Raw genomic sequence first — 24,567 nt, forward strand, 5'->3', positions numbered from 1 at the left:
ATATGATTGATTATGCCGCCCTGAGGAAGCCAGTTCAGTTCAGATGCTAAGAAAAAAAAAACTGTCATATCCAGGCAGTTGAGACTGGAGCTGTGAATGTGTGAAAACAATGCAAAGAAAAAGACAGATGGGAGTGAAAGAAAAGGGTATCTCACCTGTTCAAAGAATTCATCCATGAAACCTTTGTCCATGCCAACAGCCACCTCTTCCTCCTCCTCATTCTCCTTTCCCTGGTGACACACGCAGAGACAAACACACACACATTTTAAATGCTAGAAAGTACAAGCCTATAAATATATATACGATTATAAATTATACCTTCTCCACAAGGGTCTACCCATATCTGCTGACATGATGCAGGACCTTATTAGCTGCTTTGACTTTTTCAATCTGAAGGCCGGTACAGTCAGCCTATGAGACTCCCAGAGATCAGCGCCACATCCTTGCACTGAGAATCGAAGAAGTCCAGTCATGCATCTAACTCATGCTAAATTCTAGGCGATGTCCATGTAAGTTTGAATGTAAGCTTGGGTTAGCAAGGCTATATCATAGTTGACATAAGTGAATGCATTGTCATTCATAATCCGGTTATAGAAAAAGGCATAATACAACATCTGCAGCTCTTAAGGTTTTAAATGACTTTATTGAATCCATAGACAACAAGCAGCATTGTGCAGCCCTTTTTATTGACTTTTCTAAGGCATTTGATACAGTGGACCACACAGTGCTTAAGCACAGATTGTGGAGGGCTGGACTTTCTGAACAAACTGTAAGTTGGTTTGTTAATTACCTTACAGACAGAACTCAGTGTGTGCAGGCGGAGGGCAACACCTCTCGCTATCTCAAAATAACAAAAGGCGTGCCACAGGGATCAGTGCTGGGTCCACTGCTTTTCATCCTCTATATAAACAACATAAATCATAACGTATCGAAAGGAACATTTCATTTTTATGCAGATGACACTGTACTGTATTGCTCAGCACCTACAGCAGTCCAGGCCCTCTCCCGATTACAATTTGATTTTAATATGCTTCAACAGAACATTTATGATTTAAAACTTGTTTTATGCTTTTTTCAAATTCAAAATCCAAATTAAATCTGCCTTCAATCATCACTTCTCAGGGTAAGAAGATTGAATGTGTTTCTAAATACAGATATCTCGGTATTTTAATAGATTCATTTCTTTCTTTTACTTCTCATATTCAGCAGCTGGCAAATAGATTAAAACTTAAACTAGGGTTTTATTTTAGAATCAAATCCTGTCTTTCATTCAAATCTTAAAAGAGGTTAGTTGCTGGTACTTTTATGTCTATTCTTGGCTATGGTGATGTTTTATATATGCATGCTTCGTCTCAAAGTTTACATGCACTGGACATTGTATACCATGGAGCTCTGAGGTTCATCACTGGTATTAAAGTTCTCACTCACCACTGTGAACTGTATGAACATGTTTGACGGTCTTCTCTATTAAAACGGAGACTTCAACACTGGTATGTTTTTTTTTATATAAGACTATTTTAGGTCTTTTTCCATCCTACCTTCTGACCTACATCAGTGCAAATAATATTGGGACTTAAAATCTTCGTTCCCAGGATCTTTTCCTTCTGTCTGCACCAAATGTTAGAACTGAGCTGGGAAAAAAGGCGTTTAAGTTTTCGGCTCCCTCTGCATTTGAAACTTAATAAGCTTGTCCCATTGGTTGCTTTTAAGAGGATATTAATTGACTTGGAAAAAGCCACATCTGGCTGTAGTTGTTCTGCATGATATTTTAAGGATTTGTGGTTGATGGATTTGCTAATTTAGTTGTTTTATGTTCTTGTGTATTCTGTGTTGTATGTATGGTTGTACTGCTGCCTGTCTTGGCCAGGACACTCTTGAAAAAGAGATTTATAAGAGTATTTTCCTGGTTAAGTAAAGGTAAAAAAAAAAAAAATATATATATATATATATATACAGTATACAGCAAAAAAGCATCAAATTCAAGTGCTGTATGGTAACACGCATCGTTGATAACCCTCCGACGAGGTTTCCCTCTAATTCAAGCTCATTGGCCCATCAGCCTCCTTACCCCTTGGTCACTTTCGGTCACTGATGAGAAATAACAAGCGCCCCCATTAGAGGAACTTACCATTGATTAGCGTGGCAGGTCGAGTGATTAGCAAGTTGTCATTTAATCAGGGTCTTCTGGCTAATAAATTAAACATTTTCGTGTGCATACTCACACACATAGCCACACATGCGTGCACAAGCACACACAATCGCTGTTTTACTACAGAGAGACTGTCTGAAAAATACGACAAAAGAGACCCCGAACTGTTGAGCAGTTGAAATCCTATATCATACAAGAATGGGAAAACATTTAACTTTCAAAACTACAGCAATTGGCCTCCTCAGAGTATTTTCAAAAGAGGTGATGCAACACAGTAGTAAACATGCCCCAGTCCCATCTTTATTGAAATGTGTTGTTGGCATAAAATTCTAAATGGGCATGTATTTTATTAAAAACAATTACACTTCTCAGTTTAAAATTTGATATGTTATCTTTGTACTATTTTCAATCAAATTTAGGGATACATTATTTGCACATAATTGCATTCTGTTTTTATTTGCATTTTACACAGCGTCCCCACTTATTTGGAAACATGTTTGAATTATTTTCATTTAAATATGAGGATAAATTATAGTACTACACTCGGTACTATACAGATACCTGGTGTTTAGTCTTTTTTTAGTAGTCTTTGAGACTACTACACTCTGTAATATATACAGTAGTGAGAACAAGTTTTTGATACACTGCTGATCTGTAATTTTTAGTATAGGTACACTTCAACAGTGAGAGACGGAATCTAAAACAAAATCCAGAAAATCACATTGTATGATTTTTAAATAATTAATTAGCATTTTATTGCATGACATAAGTATTTGATCACCTACCAAGCAGTAGCAATTCCGGCACTCACAGACCAGTTAGTTTTTCTTTAAGAAGCCCTCCCTTTTCTCCACTCATTACCTGTATTAACTGCACCTGTTTGAACTTGTTACCTGTATAAAAGACACCTGTCCACACACTCAATCAAACAGATTCCAACCTCTCCACAATGGCCAAGACCAGAGAGCTGTGTAAAGACATTAGGGATAAAATTGTAGACCTGCACAAGGCTGGGATAGGCTACAGGACAATAGGCGAGCAGCTTGGTGAGAAGGCAACAACTGTTGGCACAATTACGCCGTCATGGATTAAAAGCATGCAGCGCACGCAAGGTCCCGCTGCTCAAGCCAGCGCATGTCCAGGTCCGTCTGAAGTTTGCCAATGACCATCTGGATGATCCAGAGGAGGAATGGGAGAAGGTCATGTGGTCTGATGAGACACAAATAGAGCTTTTTGGTCTAAACTCCACTCGCCGTGTTTGGAGGAAGAAGGATGAGTACAACCCCAAGAACACCATCCCAACCGTGAAGCATGGAGGTGGAAACATCATTCATGGGGATGCTTTTCTGCAAAGGGGACAGGACGACTTCACCGTATTGAGGAGAGGATTCCATCACTCACAGTTGAAGAGTACCTATGATAAAAATTACAGACTTCTACATGCTTTGTAAGTGGGAAAACCTGCAAAATTGGCAGTGTATCAAATACTTGTTCTCCCCACTGTAGATACCTGGTGTGTTCCCTTTTATACTATGACTGAAGGCCAATTAGGGCTCAAGCCTTGCATTCCATGTTATAGGACCCACATACACACATTTGTTCCACTCTTCAGGCACTGAACAGTATGTCTATCACTCTACTAGCAAAAATGTTGAATGTTTTAGTACAGCTTTAGTTTTAGTATAACAGTCCACTTTCATACACTTGGAAAATATTACGGTAGCATTTTGCCATAAAAGAAAAGTGTGCTATTTTTGTGCTGTCCAGCACAAACTACTCAAAGGCTTCCAAGTCGGGTTCCATGTGTCATGGTACAAGGCTTCAGTACAGTTTCAACCAATCCTCAGATTTCCCTGGTGTGTCTCAGCTTGGATCAGGTTTGCAGTTACAGTTGCAGGGCCGGCAGATCAACCCAGACTAGATGAATACCCTTAAGTGGGCAGTTTGGCTCAGTGATGGAGTCAACTGAAAAGCAGTCCTAAATCAGCGAATCAGGGGAAATCATGATTCTATAGTGTGTTCAGGTTCGAATGCATGAAGAGTCCCATAGTTAATCATACCTCATACTCTCTTTCAGGGAACAGTGATTACAGTTGGAAGATTATTGTTTTGAAGTCCAGAAATGGAAGATCTTGGAGGGCTGTCATCCTGCAGACTAAGTCTGGGCTGCTACCCTGAACTGCAGTGTATAAAAGAGCACACTGGACTACAGGAGTTATGAAGTATATATGTTTCTCAGCAGTTGTTATTGTGAAGGCTTGGTATTAGTCATGTACCTCCTCCCTACTCTGCTGACTACACTGTGCTGGCCACAGGCGTTGGAAAATGAGGCCTCACTGCGTCACCAGTCTGGAGGGGAAGAAGAACGGCCAGTAGGGTTTTCCTTGTCACATTCTATTCTAGACACTCCCCTTCAAGATTGGTGGACACCTGCAAGCTAAATTGAGGTCGAAAGAAAGTGCCCTCCTCCACTGATTCAGACTCATGGCTGAGCGAGCAGTGTGAAATGAAGCATGAGGGCTTGGTGGAGTGGGTCCGAGGGGAAACATCTCCTGATCTTTGATTCTTCAGTACCCGTTTGTAGTTGCTGCGATGAGATAAGATCTTAACTAAAACTAGATATCACTGGGTAGAGATTTTAAAAACCAAGACCTACAGTAAACTGAAAACTATCAATTTAAAGCAATTTGGATTTTTAACCATATCGCTCAGCTCCACCTTATTATTGGTTATACTGGGTTCCTAAGCAGGTCTTGGCTGCTTAAAACTGAGAAAGACCTACAGCACAAAGCGGATGAAAACAAGCAAATGAAACATACAGGCTTTTATCCTGCCATTATGCAGGGAAGAGTCACAGAGGATGTCAGTCCTTCCGACTGCTGGTGGTTGAAAGAGGGGGAGTTAGACAACAATGTACCACCAACGCTTTGATAATGTGTTCTCCCTGAGGAGAAGGAGAGCTCATGGGAAGTTCAGAAAGAGGACAGAGTGGTCAGGGGGGGTTCGGAAACGGAGAGTCAGAGAAAGATTAGACCAAGCGGTTTGAAAGAACCTCTTGATCCTTGTTTGACAGATGACTGAGAATCGGGACAGGAAAGAGGGAATAATGATATTCCTGTAGGACCTCATGACATCAGGTGTATTGTTTCCATATTGCAGGAAGCCTTTTCAAGTTTTTCTCTCTTGCATTGCAGTGAAGCAGACAAATTGATCTGGTGCCATTAAAAACAGGGCTTCGTGTGCAGAGCTCTGATCTGGTGGTAACACCCCCAGCTCAAACTGTATGTGATTCGGAGACCAGTGTTCAAAACCTGTCTCTGCCGTTCACCAGCTGTCTCCTCAATGATACCATCTCTGATTCTTAGTATATTAAAAAAAATAATAATAATTAGCCTCCACTCTCCATAAAGCTATATAAAAATAGGACCTCTGCCATCAGACAGAAACAATTCTACTGAGAGGTTTGCCAATACGCAGCCAAATACAAAAGGCCAATGGAAGACTATTATTTTATATGTGATTAGTTGAGCCAACTCGGCATATCAAAAGTAGACAATAATAGTCTCTTTCTATTATTTGCATTATTTAGTGAAGAACATCAACGATCCAGAACCTGTGCGTGTGTGCGTGTGTGTGCATGTGAGTGTAAGTGAGAGAAAGAGAGAGAAATTTGCATAAAACAAAAATAATCAAACTGACATTCCTACCAGGCTCTTCCTTAACATTGGATTAATTGGATAAAGGCCTTTTCTTTAACACAAGTGAAGAACAGAATCAGAAAATGATAGAGTTGAAAAATAGACATACTTATTACGATAGAAACATGGTAGAGGAAGCCAAATGCTAAGAGATGTTTGCCAGAACATTTCTGTCTGACTCCAGGCCCAATGATTGCATAACTCTTAGTGGACGAATCCTAATTGCACCTCCCTGATTGTCCTCTCTTCTGGTCTCCTTTAAAGACCGATTGGATAAGAATCTCAGTAGATCCCCCCCCCCCCTGACCTTCTCATCCAGTAGGTCTGATGGAGAAGCAGGGAGAGGACATGCCAAATCAAAGAAATTGAATTGAGATTCTCCTTTAGTGTCAGAAGACCTCTTCAGCCCAATCAAATGTGAGTCTGGCAGTGTAGGTCTACAGAGGTCAGACATGACTCTGTAACATTTTATTAAAGACAAATTAAAATGCCGCCCTGACCACCTACAAGGATGTAATGCTCAGTCTCAGAACAATGTCAAAAATATATTGGCTGTGATTTTACAGGCATGCGAAAAGACTTGCAAGAAAATTGTTAGATGCTGATAATTCTTAGGATTTCCAAATCTATTACCAAGTATACCCACAAATAAGGTATCAAGGTTGTGAATGAATTAATAGATTTGCTGGAGTCTGGGGTAGCGGTCAAAGCTCCTGGACAACGTGTCTCTTGGTGACAGGGCGTTGAGTCCTGGCTTGGATGTCTGTCTTCTCGGTCTCTCTATACATACCTGGCTCCCTCTGCTTACTACTGTCCTGTAATTAAAACTAATAAAGTATACTTAAAACATTATTCATGAATATACTCATTTTGGGCTTAGTTCATTAAGCAAGTAATTTGCAGGGCACCCTAAAGACTACACAGTTACTGCCAGTTCAAGATGGAAACCGGATACATCCGTAAGGAGCCCTTTTCTTCAGCATGCCTGTGAAAACCCACAGTTTCATCAGCTGACCGTGTGGCTGGTCTCAGACAATCTCACAGGCAAAAAAGCCAGGTGCGCCAGCGATGTGCCAGCGAGGTTAAATGTGGCTTAGGATTGCGAGTCTGGTTGGACGGACTGCCAAAATCTCTAAAACGATGGTGGAGGCAGCTTATGGTAGACAACTGAACATTACATTTTTTGGCAACAGTTCTGGTAAACATTCCTGCAGATAGCCTGCCAGGTTCACGCTCCCTCAAAAAGTGAAACATCAGTACATTTTAAAGTGGCCTTTTATTGTCCCCATCACAAGATTAATCTGTGTAATGATCATGCTGTTTAATTAGCTTCTTGATATGCCACACCTGTCAGATGGACAAATTATCATGGCATAGGAGAAATGCTCACTAACAGGGATATACAACAAATAAGAAACAGAAATAAGCTTTTTGTGGATATGAAAAATGTCTAGGTTATTTTATTTCAGCTCCTGAAACATTGAACCTAATTATATTTTTGTTGTTTAGTTAAGATGCATACCTTGTTCTACTGCAGCCACTTGTCTGCTGCCATCTACCTACTCTCCAAAGGTTTGGAGAACTAATTAAGTTCTATGGAGATCTAAAGCTTGGACACAAAACTATTAAACAGAGAGTGAAAATGGTTGCCAAATGCGGTCAAGCAGTGTACTGTACGCTAAAAAATAGTACTCTCTTTCCACACTTTCCTGTGCAAAAGTTTTTAAAAAAATTATATTTACTTTTAAGAAAATGAAAGAGAAAATGCGAGAGACAGGACCAAGAGTGGCACAGTGGTCTTAAGTCACTGCCTTGCAGTACAGCATCCTCACACCGACAATGCCTGAACTACTGAACAACAATTTGTAAACGTTAGTGGAGACCCATTGATTGCAATGTCGTGCAGAATACAGTAAATTGCCATTGGGAGTTTAAATCTTGATCCTGGCATTCTGAAAGTGCCAGAGACTACATCCGTGTCTACAGCCTCTCTAGCCGTTTCACAGCACGCAGAACGCAATCAGTGTGTAGTGATGCAATCAGTATGTAAAGCCTTGAGGCATGATTAGGCATTATTTCTTCTATTTGCAACAGGTTTCCACATCAAATCAAGGTGATGTCTTAAAAAGCATATTTACCCCAAGCACTGTGATATTATTAGCCATGGAAACCCATTATTCAAAGCCATGAAACACATGGGTTTTTTACTCACCAAAATGTACCTGAGGCCAATCTGTCCTAAACACAGACATTTATGTGATTTGGGAACTCAATGGCTTGCATTTTAAACAGGCTGAATGCTCTGATAGGACAGTTAACCAAAGTTAGTGCATGTGCCTACCCTAAACCCTAGCCATAACCCTTATCTAATGTTAAACCTTACCCTAACTGTTTTAAATATTGAGTAGCTTTAGAGTTGGGACATTAGCTCTGCTCTCTCCATTGAGTCAACAAATCACATTAATTTCCTTCTTCAGGGCAGATCAGTCATACATGTGACAAAGTAACAACCCCAACTCCAAGGTGATTCATATAGGAACTGTCCATGTGGAAAAAAGGTAAATTACAAGAATATTATGCTCCATTAAAAACCAATCATCCCTGATCAATGGTGACTTGTGCTTTCAGTTTCATCCATCTGTTTTGCACAGCTGTTAACACTATTTATATCAGTATTTTAGATTGTGAAATTATTCCCTGCAACATTAAGCAAATGTTTCTTCACATAAACATCAACTGACCAATTGCGTGTACATTTTTAGATACCAGAAAACTACAGCAATTTCTGCAGTGCCACTTTCCTCAACAAAGCTTAGACAGGGAGAAATCAATAGGGGGATATCACAACATGAGTAAGCACCATAACTTTACTATAACTTTACTATTACTAAATATTATGGACATAATCTGAAATTAAAATGTTAAATATCACAGGTACAGCACCTTTAACTCAACCAGGAGACTATAGCATTATTTTGGCAGCCACACACAAAATAAAAGAAACTTGAAAACAAATGTATAATGCTTTCCTTTCAGCATAGTGGTTACGTTTTTTGGCTGAAAAATTATTTATTACATGTACAGTAAACCAGAGGTTATATAAAGCACAATGTAAACAAAGCAATCTCTGAGTGGTGTTCCCTTTTCAGCTGCCTAGCGTTGAGCAAGTTCAGTGTAATGTGGTAACGGAGCGAAGCCACCAAGACAACAAGCATTCGGTAACATTAGTTACTTGAGTGAGCGTCAGTGTGCGCCCCCACAACAGAACCCGCTAACTAATCTCTTCTCTCTGACTTGCTCAGCCCCCTCCCTTTCAACCCCTCTCTCATACACTCCCCATCTGCCTCCAGATTTAGCTTCGCTTCTCACAATCTCATTATTGGTGCCAGCCTACACAACATGGACTCAATTACCTGTAGCGGGCTCCCTGTCTTTTCGCCTCCTTCCTCGTTCTCAACTCCTTCACCTTTCTCCTTCTCTTTTCTCCATCACCCATTCAATCTTATCTTCTTCATCCAATCTCTCACATGCTGGCCTGCCAATTACAGCCCCATTTTGCCGTACCTAATTTTTTTAAAATTCCTCTCTCCTCTCTTCTTCCTTGGCGGCCCTCAGATGTGTCTGACCTTTCAACAGTGTAATCGCCAAAGCGTTGTCATTGAGAAAATATATCACACAAACACACAAACTGTTCAGGCGCAGAAGGTAAAAATGAATTCTTACCTGATAAATCAGAGTGGGCGGATGCAGTAAGAAACTGAGACTGACATTCAAATGTCTAAATATGTCCAAATGTTTCTGAATTATGACATGCAGATGGTAGATTTGATTGAACTGTTTCCATTTGTTTATGTCCCACTGAATACCTTACTGTGCCCTAGATAAGATCCACAAATGCAATTTATTCAAGTAACTTGAACTGCTCTTTCAAGGATTGGTCGTCTTGGGTTAAATATAAGCTACTAGCTAGTGAGCACCGATCCACTATAGACGTCAATGGGTGTCCATCATTGGGCCACCCTGGCCTGGCCTTAATTGGCTCAAATACAGACTTCATTGGTTTTTTCCATATTCAGTCTGTCTGATAATTCTTGATCCGGCCCAAAAATTAGATGTCCATGATTTGTCCATATTTAGTGCATTCTTGATGGTACTGAGAGATTCTGACCCTGTGATATTGCTGCTCTCACAGTACAACCATGCAGTGCAACTCCTCTTCTAGACAGCACATAACTCACAGGTGACAAGACCAGTTATATCCCTCCTGTACAGAAACTGAAGAAGTGGCATAAATGTGGTGTTTTAACTATAATAAGTGATCGATAATGACTTTCTGCCCAAGTCTGACTCCAACACGAGATGGAGAGCACAAGTTACAGACATTTTAAGAGAGATGGAGAGTGCACGTTACAGACATTTTAAGAGAGTTGGAGAGTGCATGTTACAGACATTTTAAGAGAGATTGAGAGTGCACGTTACAGACATTTTAAGAGATGGAGAGTGCACGTTACAGAAATTTTTAGAGATGGAGAGTGCATGTTACAGACATTTTAAAAGAGATGGAGAGCGCACGCAGAGTTGGGAAGTAACAGATTACAAATAAACAGTAACTGTAATCCGTTATGTTACCAACAAAAATATTGTAGTCCGATTACAGATACTTCAGAAACAAATTAGGATGGCTTTTGGATTACTTCAATTGAAAAATAATAGTTGCGTGAAATAATGACACGTTGTATGTTTGAGTTTATTATTTAATGTTATAACAACATAGTTATTTGAAACAAAATGTGAATTGCGCGCCTCAGTTGTGTGTGTGATCATCAGGCGCAAAGGTGGATACCCATAACCAATTTAGTGACGGAGAAAGCACTAGATTAAATTAAATTTCTCCAGTTTTAGTTGATTGGATGGCTGGTAAAACTGATTATATCTTCAATAATATTAACCGAGTCATATAAAATGTTATTTAGTTATCTACATGACGCATAATTCTCAGACAATAGGCAATAGGCCTACTGTAATAACTATATCAAATTTCAAGGTTTATTTGTCAAATGCACCGAACAACACAGCCAGGGCGAGTTGCACCAAATAACTTTTACAGGAATTGTTTAATAGATTAGGCACTATTTGTTAGATAGCTGTAACATTGCACTGCCTTTAAGATAAAACATTATATGGAATTTACCACATTTGAGGAGAAAAGGAGTGTTGGGAAGCGCTCTGCCAAATGATGATTATTTGCATTTGACGCAGCCACATCTACTCCGTCCATACAGGTAGGCCATGTGATTCTGCTTGCTTCGCATCTCTGAAAATCATGTTCATTGGTTATCATTGGCTGCTGACGTCATTTACTTTAAGCTAAGTGTGAAGATTTATAATTTTTATTTCTTTCATTTAAGTTTTGAAAATCCATCACTAGTGGCCATAATAATCGCAGGTTATGTTCATCCGGGTAAATATAATTTGTATGCGGATGTTCTAGCATTCGCATACTGGGGGTTTCTGCAACATTTTGACAATGTTGGTTGTGGAGCAAATCATCACACTACTACTGCAGGTTTGCGTGAAAAGCTACGGATAACTTAATTTTTAAATGCAACAATGTCGGTACCCTTGAGTAATTGGCATTTATTTTTCAACAATGTTTTGAAGCAATAAAAAACATGAATAAAACACACATAACAGAACAGGCTTAAGCATCATTAGATTTGGGGATATGTTCTAACAAGAAGTCAGATTCTGGAAGATCAGATTCTGGAAGGTTTATTGGATTAATTGGAATGATTGAATATCTGACAGACATTTAGCGTGTAATGTAGAGATGTAGTGTGATCCCCCTGGGAAAGTCTATGCCAGGGTTCTGGAGAGGAGAATACGGCCGATAGTAGAACCTCGGATTCAGGAGGAACAGTGTGATTTTCGTCCGGGCCGTGGAACACTGGACCAGCTCTATACCCTCTACGGGGTGTTGGAGGGTTCATGGGAGTTTGCCCAACCAATCCACATGTGTTTTGTGGATTTGGAGAAGGCATTCGACTGTGTCCTTCGTGGCATCCTGTGGAGAGTGCTTCGGGAATATGGGGTCCTGGGTCCTTTGCTAAGGGCTGTCAGGTCCCTGTACGACCGAAGCAGGAGCTTGGTCCGCATTGCCGGCAGTAAGTCAGACTTGTTCCCAGTGCATGTTGGACTCCGGCAGGGCTGCCCTTTGTCACCGGTTCTGTTCATAATTTTTATGGACAGAATTTCTAGGCACAGCCAGGGGCCGGAGGGTGTCAGGTTTGGGGACCACACGATTTCGTCTCTGCTCTTTGCGGATGATGTTGTCGTGTTGGCCTCTTCAAACCAGGACCTTCAGCATGCGCTGGGACGGTTTGCAGCCGAGTGTGAAGCGGTGGGGATGAGAATCAGTACCTCCAAATCTGAGGCCATGGTCCTCAGTCGGAAAAGGGTGGCTTGCTCACTTCAGGTTGGTGGAGAGTGCCTGCCTCAAGTGGAGGAGTTTAAGTATCTAGGGGTCTTGTTCACGAGTGAGGGAAGGATGGAACGGGAGATTGACAGACGGATCGGTGCAGCTTCTGCAGAAATGCGGTCGATGTATCGGTCTGTCGTGGTGAAGAAAGTGCTGAGCCGCAAGGCGAAGCTCTCGATTTACCGGTCAATCTACGTTCCTACTCTCACCTATGGTCATGAGCTTTGGGTCATGACCGAAAGGACAAGATCCCGGATACAGGCGGCCGAAATGAGCTTTCTCCGCAGGGTGGCTGGGCGTTCCCTTAGAGATAGGGTGAGAAGCTCGGTCACCCGGGAGGAGCTCAGAGTAGAGCCGCTGCTCCTCCACATCGAGAGGGGTCAGCTGAGGTGGCTTGGGCATCTGTTTCGGATGCCTCCGGAACGCCTTCCAGGGAAGGTGTTCCGGTCCCGTCCCACCGGGAGGAGACCCCGGGGAAGACCTAGGACACGCTGGAGGGACTATGTCTCCCGGCTGGCCTGGGAACGCCTCGGTGTCCCCCCGGATGAAGCGGAAGAAGATGATGATGATGATGTAGAGATGTAGCCCAATCATATTGAAGTAAAAAGCAATGGTTTAGAAAACAATTTCCAAAGGCACTGTAGCCCACATAACCAATAAGGTAAAATGCTAATTCCATTTTTGGCCAGCTATGTAAACTCTAATATTAATTGTTCCCGCAAAATGTGGTCAGTTGGTTATAGACTATTCCATTTGTTTTCCAATGCCTCTTAATAAGAAAGTAATCTAAAAGTAATTCAAAGTAATCAGATAATCAGAGTTTGAGTAATCAAAAAGTTACATTACTGATTACAAATGTGGACAGGTAACTTGTAACTGTATCTGATTACATTTAAAAAGTAACATACCCAACCCTGAGCACATGTTACAGATATTTTAAAAGAGATGGAGAAAGCACATTACAGACATTTAAAAAAAGATGGAGAGCACACTTTACAGACATTTTAAAAGAGATGGAGAACGTTACAGACATTTTAAAAGAGATGGAGAACACATGTTACAGACATTTTAAATCTCTGTACTGGTTGCCTGTGACTTAAAATGTATTTGAAGATTCTCCTTTTATTTTGTGAATTACTCCATGATTGCGCACTTCAATACATTTTGGAAATACGTTTATGTACTAGTAGGTCCTTCAAGTCCTTTGGTGCTGGCCTTTTACCTATCCCAAAGCTGAGAACTGACAATTTTCTGTTGTGATAAAATTACTCTGTTATTTAAAGTTTTATTAAATGTTTTCATGTAAGGTAAAGATTGAGAATGTGATCAACGTCCCAATTTATGCAATATTTTTCCTAACGTGTCTTGTCGGTCATTGTTTGGATTCAAATCCAATGTGCGTTGTTCTCTTCTGTTTAAGTTGTTACATTTGTGTTGTTTTCTTAATGTCCTCCATTCTCCCTACACTTTCTTGCCCTTTGCTGTAATGTTACATTTTGAACGGATCCTAAACATGTAATTAAAGCAACTCATGACATTTGTTCTTATGGCAATTTTATTGTAAAAAACTATTAAACTCTACCTTTGTTTGGCCTTACTATGTGAATTGTATATTTTACAGCAATTAATATAAAAAACATGTTACACATACACAGTATCAGTCAAGTGAATGGTGTGTCCAGTGGGGAGAACAAGTATTTGATACACTGCCGATTTTGCAGGTTTTCCCATTACACAGCATGTAGAAGTCTCTCATTTTTTATCATAGGTACTCTTCAACTGTGAGTGACGGAATCTAAAACAAAAATCCAGAAAATCACATTGTATGACTTTTAAGTAATTAATTTGCATTTTATTGCATGACATATGTATGACGGTCAATCTCCCTCGGTCTGGGGCTCCATGCAAGAGGTCACCTTGTTGGGCATCAATGATCATGAGGAAGTTGAGGGATCAGCCCAGAACTACACGGCAGGACCTGGTCAATGATCTGAAGAGAGCTGGGACCGCAGTCTCAAAGAAAACCATTAGTAACACACTACGCCGTCATGGATTAAAATCCTGCAGCGCACGCAAGGTCCCCCTGCTCAAGCCAGCGCATGTCCAGGCCTGTCTGAAGTTTGCCAATGACCATCTGGATGATCCAGAGGAGGAATGGGAGAAGGTCATGTGGTCTGATGAGACAAAAATAGAGCTTTTTGGTCTAAACTCCGCTCGCTGTGTTTGGAGGAAGAAGAACGATGAATACCCCAAGAACACCATCCGAACCGTGAAGCATGGAGGTGGAAACTTCTTTCTTTGGGGATGCTTTTCTGCAAAGGGGACAGGACGACTGCACTGAATTGAGGGGAGGATGGATGGGTCTTGGCCAACAACCTTCCCTCAGTAAGAGCATTGAAGATGGCTCATTTTCGGGTCAATGTCATGCAATAAAATGCAAATGAATTACTTAAAAATCATACAATGTGATTTTCTGGATTTTAGTTTTCGATTCTGTCACTCACAGTTGAAGAGTACCTATGATAAAAAAATAACAGACTTCTGCATGCTTTGTAAGTGTGAAAACCTGCAAAATCGGCAGTGTATCAAATACTTGTTCTCCCCACTGTACGTACAATACAATACTAACAAATACAGTGAGGGAAAAAAATATTTGATCTAGGTAGAATACTTTTTTTTTTTTATCAATAAAGAGGTACCCTGCCAGGGTCTCTCTGATTTCCTCATCTGCCTTGCTGTTTGTCCTGCTCCACACTCCGTGTTATATGGGTACCAGTTACATTTACTACTATAGACGGCAATCCTGTCCTAAATATTTGATCCCCTGCTGATTTTGTATGTTTGCCCACTGAAAAAGAAATGATCAGTCTATAATTTTTATGGTAGGTTTATTTGAACAGTGAGAGACAGAATAACAACAAAAGAATCCAGAAAAATGCATGTAAAAAAATGGATAAATTGATTTGCATTTTAATGAGTGAAATAAGTATTTGATCCCCTCCCAATCAGAAAGATTTCTGGATTATTTTGTTGTAAACCAGAGGTCTCAAGCCGGTTCCACGGAGGGCCATGTCTCTGCAGGTTTTTGGGTTTTCCTTTAAATTGGTTCCCAGTTCAGACCTAAACAACCAGGTGGGGGTAGAAATGAACCAATTAGTGACCTAATTAGTCAATTAAGTACAAGGTGAGAGCGAAAACCTGCAGACAATCGTCCCTCCGTGGAACCGGTTTGAGACCTCTGTTGTAAACAAAAGAACTCCCGCACCCAGTCTGCGTAACATGCAATAAGAATTTAACGTTTACGTTAACGTTTCGGTACAAAGATTTCAACAGTTAACACTCAGCAGGTAACCTAAAGTTGGTACCGAAACATTCTTATTGAAAGTTACACAGACTGTGTGCGGGAGTTCTTTTGGTTTACTTGAATCAACATTTGGTCTTCTCCAACACACCGGTTGATCTACAGGTGTGCAAAAGTTTGGTTTCTCAATAGATATAATAATGTGAAAACCCTATGCAGAGCCTCTCTATCTTCATTTGATATGAAGATAGAGGCAAATAATATCAGAGGTTATTCTCACTCTTTTCAGACTCTATTGATTTCCTCTCTACATTTGTCTTAGCTTGTGTACATAAATTTCTTTGCACATTGTGCACACTGCTGCATTGGCCAGTATCTCTGTTGGCAATCATCTGCCTTGCGTTTTGTTTCAACTATCTAGCTTGCTGGTTACCGTTGTTACATACAGAAAGCAATATTAAGCACATTGTAACTAGATAACTAACCCTAGTAAAACATTATATAGAAATATTTATACACATACATACCTAGCAAATTAACCAGACTATTGACTGTATTTCTAACAGCTCGCTCAACGGAAGGCCCAGGGCCTGGTCTTCTCGAGCAAGACAAAATATATAATCTGTAAATTGAACGCTTAACTACAGTACCTACTGTGTTAGATATGTGCGGTTTGTAATTTTATTAGAATTTTTATCATTTGCTAATTGCCAAAATGTACCCCCATTTTCCTAGCGTGCGGTTGGGGACCTACACAATCCTGCTGGCGAGGATGAAAAGTATAGGCCGCATGAAAGGTGAATGTGAATTTATATTACTGTAAAAAAAAATATATATATATATAGTCAAAAGAAATAAACCAAGAAGTGTTTGGTGACTGCGTGAAATGCAATATTCATCATGCAAATGTATTAAACAAGATAAGTCTTAGGTTGTCTGGATTGCGGGCTTTGGGGAGGAATAATTTGGCGGGAATAACACTACAATCAACACTGTACCTAGTTATATAAATTGGTTAACATCTTGTCATTGAGTTTAACTTGATTAATAACTTGTTGATTACCATTTATCTATAGACATATTTTTTTGTTAAGCGTAGAAGGGGCATGGCAAAAAGATTTTCAAATGTATTGCTTTACTGCATTGGTTGAATATGTACATCATCTGCGATAGATGTTTCCAATAATGTACTGAAAAAGGAATGTTTTGTCTATCATATCTCAGGTAGAAGAGTCGACACAACACTGGTGTGCTGGGATTAGTGGTAAATCAGATTAGTCCAAAATGTATTGATGAAGAATGGAGCTGGACTGTCTTTGAAGGTAAGAAATAATTGTCTAACACTGAATTAAGGATTATAAAGCATATTATAATTGCTAAAACACCACGTCTTCTCAGATGCAGCTGCAAGCCGATACTGGACAAAAAGGGAGAAACATTGTTAATGGACAACCTGGACAAAGCAGTAAAGAAAGACATCAAACAGCGGACACGGCGCCACAAGCGACAGGTTTGTTTATAAATGTGTATTAAGAAAAAACATGTTTTGAGAATGTTTGTTTAATGTTTGATTGGAAGTGACGACTAATTTATCTTACAAAATAAATAAAATAAGGCCACATCTAAAATGGGTGTATATCCCTTTTTATCTTCATCTTCATCTTCTTCCGCTTATCCGGGGCCGGGTCGCGGGGGCAGCAGTCTAAGCAGGGATGCCCAGACTTCCCTCTCCCCAGACACTTCCTCCAGCTCTTCCGGGGGGACACCCAGGCGTTCCCAGGCCAGCCGGGAGACATAGTCCCTCCAGCGTGTCCTAGGTCTTCCCCGGGGTCTCCTCCCGGTGGGACGGGACCGGAACCTTCCCAGGAAGGCGTTCCGGAGGCATCCGAAACAGATGCCCAAGCCACCTCAGCTGACCCCTCTCGATGTGGAGGAGCAGCGGCTCTACTCTGAGCTCCTCCCGGGTGACCGAGCTTCTCACCCTATCTCTAAGGGATCGCCCAGCCACCCTGCGGAGAAAGCTCATTTCGGCCGCCTGTATCCGGGATCTTGTCCTTTCGGTCATGACCCAAAGCTCATGACCATAGGTGAGAGTAGGAACGTAGATTGACCGGTAAATCGAGAGCTTCGCCTTGCGGCTCAGCTCTTTCTTCACCACGACAGACCGATACATCAACCGCATTACTGCAGAAGCTGCACCGATCCGTCTGTCTATCTCCCGTTCCTTCCTTCCCTCACTCGTGAACAGGACCCCTAGATACTTAAACTCCTCCACTTGAGGCAGGCACTCTCCACCAACCTGAAGTGGGCAAGCCACCCTTTTCCGACTGAGGACCATGGCCTTGGATTTGGAGGTACTGATTTTCATCCCCACCGCTTCACACTCTGCTGCAAACCGTCCAAGTGCATGCTGAAGGTCCTGGCTTGAAGGGGCCAACACAACAACATCATCCGCAAAGAGCAGAGACGAAATCGTGTGGTCCCCAAACCTGACACCCTCCGGGTATCCCTTTTTATATGAAGGTAAAAGGTAAAATGTGCATAGTATAACTAACTTCATATTTGGAATCTTGCTAATGATTTTGAAATCGTTGGCAAGTGTTACTACAAAATTACAGACACTCAGAGTTTTGTTACTAAAATTTCCCTAAAACTGGGATACAATTATTTGTATTTGTAAATCAGTCTGCGGTTGTATGTTTCACAGCGTTTACAAGTGGATATAACCATGAGCACTCTGATTGGCATGGCATTACTTTTTCTGACCAATGAACTGAGTGCTTGGTGAGTCCGTCACATTTTCATGTTTTAACCAATCTGAGTAGATTCTGGAACACAAGTGTTTTAACTCATAGTGATGTATTGCAGAGGAGGAAAAACAGGTTTCAGCATGGTCGGCTTCTCATACCCGCTCGTACCTCAATTGTTGATACTATACCAAACCTTCTATCCAGTTAGTTCAACGTGACAATGCATTTGAAAACCACAAAAAACTGTTTTGACTGAAAAAAGATTTATAGGAAAAATAACATGCTAAATTACTACGATTGAAAAATAGTAAAGAGCTAAGAATTGACATTTTTCATATGATTTTTCATGATGAAACTGTACCCTGTTCTGTGGAGCAGATATTCCTATAAAGTAAAGAAACTGTGATGACAGTCCTAGCAGATAAAACAAATGTGTAGAACAAATGCAAGCACTTCAAGTGATAAAGAAAAACTACATGTTATGATGTGAACCATATTCAACTGGTAGGTATATGCTCAAACTAGTCTAATACAAAACATGAATTGTGCAAAGTGAATTTCTATTACTCTCGTGGTAAATACATACCCATGTCAAAGGCAAAATGTTAAGTAGCCATGTACATTCCTTGCCAGTAGCTAGATTTACAAATTGATTAATTTTAGCTAGTAGACTTCAGTAAAACTTTTTGCATTGTGCATCTAGCTAGGTGGAAAAATCATCTAAAAGGTTTGTTATCCCATAAAAAACTGAGGTATAGAAAGCTGACCATGTTGAGCCATGTTTTTCTTCCTCTGCATCACTATGAGTTGAAACCGGTTGAAAATCTTGCACTGTGTGTTCTAGAATCTACTCAGATTGTTTAAAAGGTGAAAATGTTCACGATGGATTCAGTTCATTGGAAGAAAAGGGTATGGCCTTTCACAGGCTTTGGCTAGTTGGCTGAAAGAACTCTTGGCTGAAGAGAAGTTGCAGTTTGCTGGGGCAACTGAGGACATGATGTCTGATATGGAGACTTTCCTCTCCTAGCTGGCGCTCTGTTGAGTTTGAGTACCTGATCAAATCAGCTGACGAATGAAGGAGAGACAACCGCTCTTATGGGGAGGAGAGGCGTTGCCAAAACAACCACCACAGCACTATCCTGGACACCTGATTGCTCCAAACATTTAAAGAGAAGAGAAGCTGTGGTTTACCGGGCAACTGAGGACATGTTGTCTGGTGTGGATACTGGATTTTTGGTTTCCTGATCAAATTATTTGACCAGCGAAGGGACTGATTTACACACCCACACACACACACACTCAAGTCTCAATTGCCTCAACCAGACACTTTATATAGTTTTTTGTATCTTTATCAGGGTGTAGTTATTTTGTTGTCCATTACTTAAAACGTTGTATTTGTTTTTATCCTTTCTATTGGTGCATTGCTGTGTGGTAAGTATTGTGTAAAGGTTTTTTTCACATTGACACTCAAAATCTGTACATGATTCCAAACTTTTGGCCACCAGTGTCCTTTTGAGAACTTTCTATTCTTGTACTGCCGTGTGCAAACCTGCAGGTAAGCCTTTACCACTATAAAAGTAACTATTTGCACTTCAATTACACTGCTGTTTTTAGCAATATGTCCAAATATTTATTTGATTTGAATTAATATATGTAACATATTTTCTTGTAACCCTGTGAAATTGTTTGTATACTTTAAAGAACGTAATGTTGTCAATTCTGTATTTTTTTAACTTTACTAGTTTACGCTGTGGCTGAATAAACATGGGGTGGGTAGGAAAAAAAACAGGGGGATAAGGTGGGGGTTGAAAAGGGGGTTTACGGGGTAAAAGTTGCGAAATATCCTAATGTCTTTACTGGTGGACACTCGTAAAAAGTGAAAGTCTGGAATCATTCCCAGTCACAATCGGTCCTCCATTGATATGTTAATACCTCACAGCGGGGGGTGGGGTTGTGACAATGGTGAGGTTTGTGTGTCACGATATGTCCTAATGCCCATGGTGGGGTTTCCTTAAAAGTAGGGAAGTGTAGAAGAATGTCCAATGCTGGAAGTGCTGCCAGTCAGGATTCTAACTGTTCTTGTCTGTTGATAGTTTCTTTGCGGTTCATCTTCGTGAAAAGTCGCGACATAAACCGGCTTTGGAGTGTTGAGTAATTAAAGAATGTAATTCTCACGACTGGCCTGGAATTGGCAAGATAACTAGCATTTGTCAAGATAACTAGGACTACTAAACAGGGGTATTTGGCACAGTGAACATTCGTGTGCGCATTATGCAGCCATATCCAAAGATGGGGTGTTAGGACAAAGGCCCCTTCTTGAGTCTTACAATGCAGGGACTGTACACCTCATTGAGTTCCTCACTGAAATTGTGTGTGACAACGTCGTGTTCCACCATTCAGATGTGGTTCAGCAATGATTTTGTGCCGATCCGTGATTCCTGACCGTATACCCTTCGCAGTAATCTCCTTTTTATCATGGTGGTGGAAGGTCCCATGAGCATGTCACCCTCATTCAGCCCATTGATAAGCCATATCATGACATTCAACCTTTTATTTTTGTTTAAATCTTTACATTGCTTTATATCTATAATTCACATGTTAGCAGTTCAAACTTTATACTGGTCCAAATCTGGATTAAATTCCAACCACATTCATTGATATAGGCAACCCAATTTAACAAATCAAATAAAAACATTAAATCTGTTTATGCAATTAAAATAAACATAAATTCAATTTCAGAACATGTTGGTACACCCCTACTTTTACCATCACATAAAATGACTAGAATAAGGATCCGGTGCAAGAAAACAGATGCAGTGGAGGGTTGTGGAATAGTTGAGTCAAAACCCAGATCTCAACTCTATTGAAATGCCTTGCAGGGCCATGCTTGCCAGAAAGCCCATGAACATAACACAGTTAAAGCAGTAGTGTAAAGAAGAGTGAGCCAAAATCCTCCCAGTCAATGTAAAAGACTGTTAGATAGTTACATGAAACACTACATTAAGTTATTTCAGCCGAATGGGCTTTTGAAAATAGGGCTGTGTTTATTTTTTCAGCATTATTTTTAGTAAATAAATTATAGCGTAATTTGTTCATTTGGATTAAGTTAAACTTTTGATAGTGTTAATGTGAAAATAATATATGTCGAAATACATAAAGTACATACCTGTACATACCTAAATATGTAAAATAAAGTAAGTACATCCCCTTTCCAGGACGTGTACTTACTTTTTCATGACTGTACACATTTTTTACAATCATAAAAGCCCAAAACATTCATTCTGGTCCAAATCTAAATGCTGGCTCAACATTTAACAAAGCTGTCTAATCTGTGGCTTTGTGCTGAGAGGGCAGTTAGTTCCAGCAGGTATGCAACACCGGTAAGGGGCATTTTCTAAGGGGAGTGGACACTCACCCTCCTTACTATTATGAAGTTGGGTATTGAACCCAGGTATCCAGCGGGCAAACACAGGTGCATTGATTGAGGAGTGTTACCACTGAACCACGGCTCCACACAGGTGCATTGAGTCAGGAGTGTTACCACTGAACCACGGCTCCACACAGGTGCATTGAGTCAGGAGTGTTACCACTGAACCACGGCTCCACACAGGTGCATTGAGTCAGGATACCACTGAACCACGGCTCCACACAGGTGCATTGAGTCAGGATACCACTGAACCACGGCTCCACACAGGTGCATTGAGTCAGGATACCACTGAGCCACTGCTCCACACATGTGCATTGAGTCAGGATGCCACTGAAGCACGGCTCCACACAGGTGCATTGAGTCAGGATACCACTGAACCACGGCTCCACACAGGTGCATTGAGTCAGGATACCACTGAACCACGGCTCCACACAGGTGCATTGAGTCAGGATACCACTGAACCACGGCTCCAAACATGTGCATTGAGTTAGGATACCACTGAACCACGGCTCCACACAGGTGCATTGAGTTAGGATACCACTGAACCACGGCTCCACACAGGTGCATTGAGTCAGGATACCACTGAACCACGGCTCCACACAGGTGCCTGAGTCAGGAGTGTTACCACTGAACCACGGCTCCACACAGGTGCATTGAGTCAGGATACCACTGAACCACGGCTCCACACAGGTGCATTGAGTCAGGATACCACTGAACCACGGCTCCACACAGGTGCCTGAGTCAGGAGTGTTACCACTGAACCACGGCTCCACACAGGTGCATTGAGTCAGGATACCACTGAACCACGGCTCCACACAGGTGCCTGAGTCAGGATACCACTGAACCACGGCTCCACACAGGTGCATTGAGTCAGGATACCACTGAACCACGGCTCCACACAGGTGCATTGAGTCAGGATACCACTGAACCACGGCTCCACACAGGTGCATTGAGTCAGGATACCACTGAACCACGGCTCCACACAGGTGCATTGAGTCAGGATACCACTGAACCATGGTTCCACACAGGTGCATTGAGTCAGGATACCACTGAACCACGGCTCCACACAGGTGCATTGAGTCAGGATACCACTGAACCACGGCTCCACACAGGTGCATTGAGTCAGGATACCACTGAACCACGGCTCCACACAGGTGCATTGAGTCAGGATACCACTGAACCATGGTTCCACACAGGTGCCTGAGTCAGGAGTGTTACCACTGAACCACGGCTCCACACAAGTGCATTGAGTCAGGAGTGTTACCACTGAACCATGGCTCCACACAGGTGCATTGATATTTTGAGGGATTATCTAATAAAGCTTGAAAAGACAAAAACAGATAGAGAGAGACAGACGGCCAGTCAGCAGGAAGGCAGACAGAGAATTGATGTGCTTTCAGCAAACCCGCCAAGCGACGGTCTTCATTCTCTGGAATAAATTCATGGCATCCCTCACACTGACTGACCGTGAAGGATGATGGCACTGACAATGAGCCACTAACACAATTACAGAGGGGGGTATGGAGAGGTGGGCGGTGGGTGGAGGGAGCAGAGAGAGGTGGAATGATGGAGATTAGATAAAATGGGGGAGGAGGGTAGAAGGAAGGAGGCAAAAATGGAGATAGCTTTTTTCATTTAACACAGTCCAGTAGGCCACAGCTATTTTTAAGTACAATAAAGCATGTTTTATTTTTTACCTTGGTGAGTATCTATATTGTTTCTCAATCATTCTATTGAGCATTGTCTTAACCAGGACATTTTCTATTGCTAAAAAATAATTTTCTATAAATATTTTTCTGAAAAGTAGTATATTTTACTGATAATAAAATACTCAAAGATAATGGTGCAAACCGAAAAGTGAAACATATTGGTGAAAACTGAAGGAAATAATTGTTTTTGTCTACTCATTTCAGATTCATATATATTTTGAAGCTGATGTAATTGCTGTAATGATAAGGTTTTACAATGCAAAATTTTCTGCCCAATGAGCATGGTTGTTTAATGGTTACAATGCAGCAATGATCGAACTTGCTCATAACAGATTAGCCGGAAAGGCAGTTAGGTAAACAAATATCGACTTTTTCTTAAAAGGAATTCAGAGTAGACGCAAGCATCAAATTATTAATTATTATAAGAGGCACAGTTATAGCCTGGGACAGGGCATAGGGATGTCTGGTCCCTTTACAATAAAGTACATTTAAATTGAATGAAATAGGTCTGAGAGTTTTATGGACAAATTTACAAAAAGAGAGAGACAGAAATAAAGAGGACAGAGAGAAGAGAAATGACGAAAGCACAAGATGACAGAGAGAAAGATAATTAAAGATAAATAATTAAAGGAGAGACAGAGAGAGAGAGCGCGAGTGAGAGAGCAAAAGAGATGAAAGCTGATGTCCCTATCGAGAGCAAACAGGTCTTCAAGCTTCATCCATCAATGTCTCTCATCAACTCACTTCCCCACAAACAACTGACAGACATTAAGCCACAGACAGACTGACAGGCCTAGGCCACCAACACACCACACTCAATTAGAATAATTTCATCCTATTTAATTAAGCCAATGTAAACATTTTACAAACACTACCCTCAACTACATTAACATGCATGTGTTATACAACCCATGTTGTACGTGACTCAACTTCAAAAAAGCCAGACAAAACCAAACCCAAACAACAGAAGCTGTTGTTGCTAGCTCATTCATAAAGACAGGGAAGTGTGTGACCATAAAATACCACAACGGTTACACTAATGTTCTCCTTCATTA

At 41.0% G+C, this 24,567-nt stretch overlaps 1 protein-coding gene across 6 annotated transcripts in view; it reads right to left on the reverse strand.

Moving 5' to 3' along the window:
• LOC105005600 (syntaxin-1A) overlaps window positions 1–24,567 on the reverse strand; it is a 152,362-nt gene that overhangs the window by 107,364 nt on the left and 20,431 nt on the right. For all 6 annotated transcript variants that reach the window (XM_010867474.3, XM_010870364.3, XM_020049346.2 and 3 more), the window contains exon 2: window positions 156–230. In XM_010867474.3, coding sequence (XP_010865776.1) covers window positions 156–230 — 75 coding nt within the window. The remainder of the gene's footprint in view (window positions 1–155; window positions 231–24,567) is intronic.

The sequence above is a fragment of the Esox lucius genome, chromosome 1, assembly GCF_011004845.1.
Source record: "Esox lucius isolate fEsoLuc1 chromosome 1, fEsoLuc1.pri, whole genome shotgun sequence".
NCBI classification, from domain to species: domain Eukaryota; kingdom Metazoa; phylum Chordata; class Actinopteri; order Esociformes; family Esocidae; genus Esox; species Esox lucius.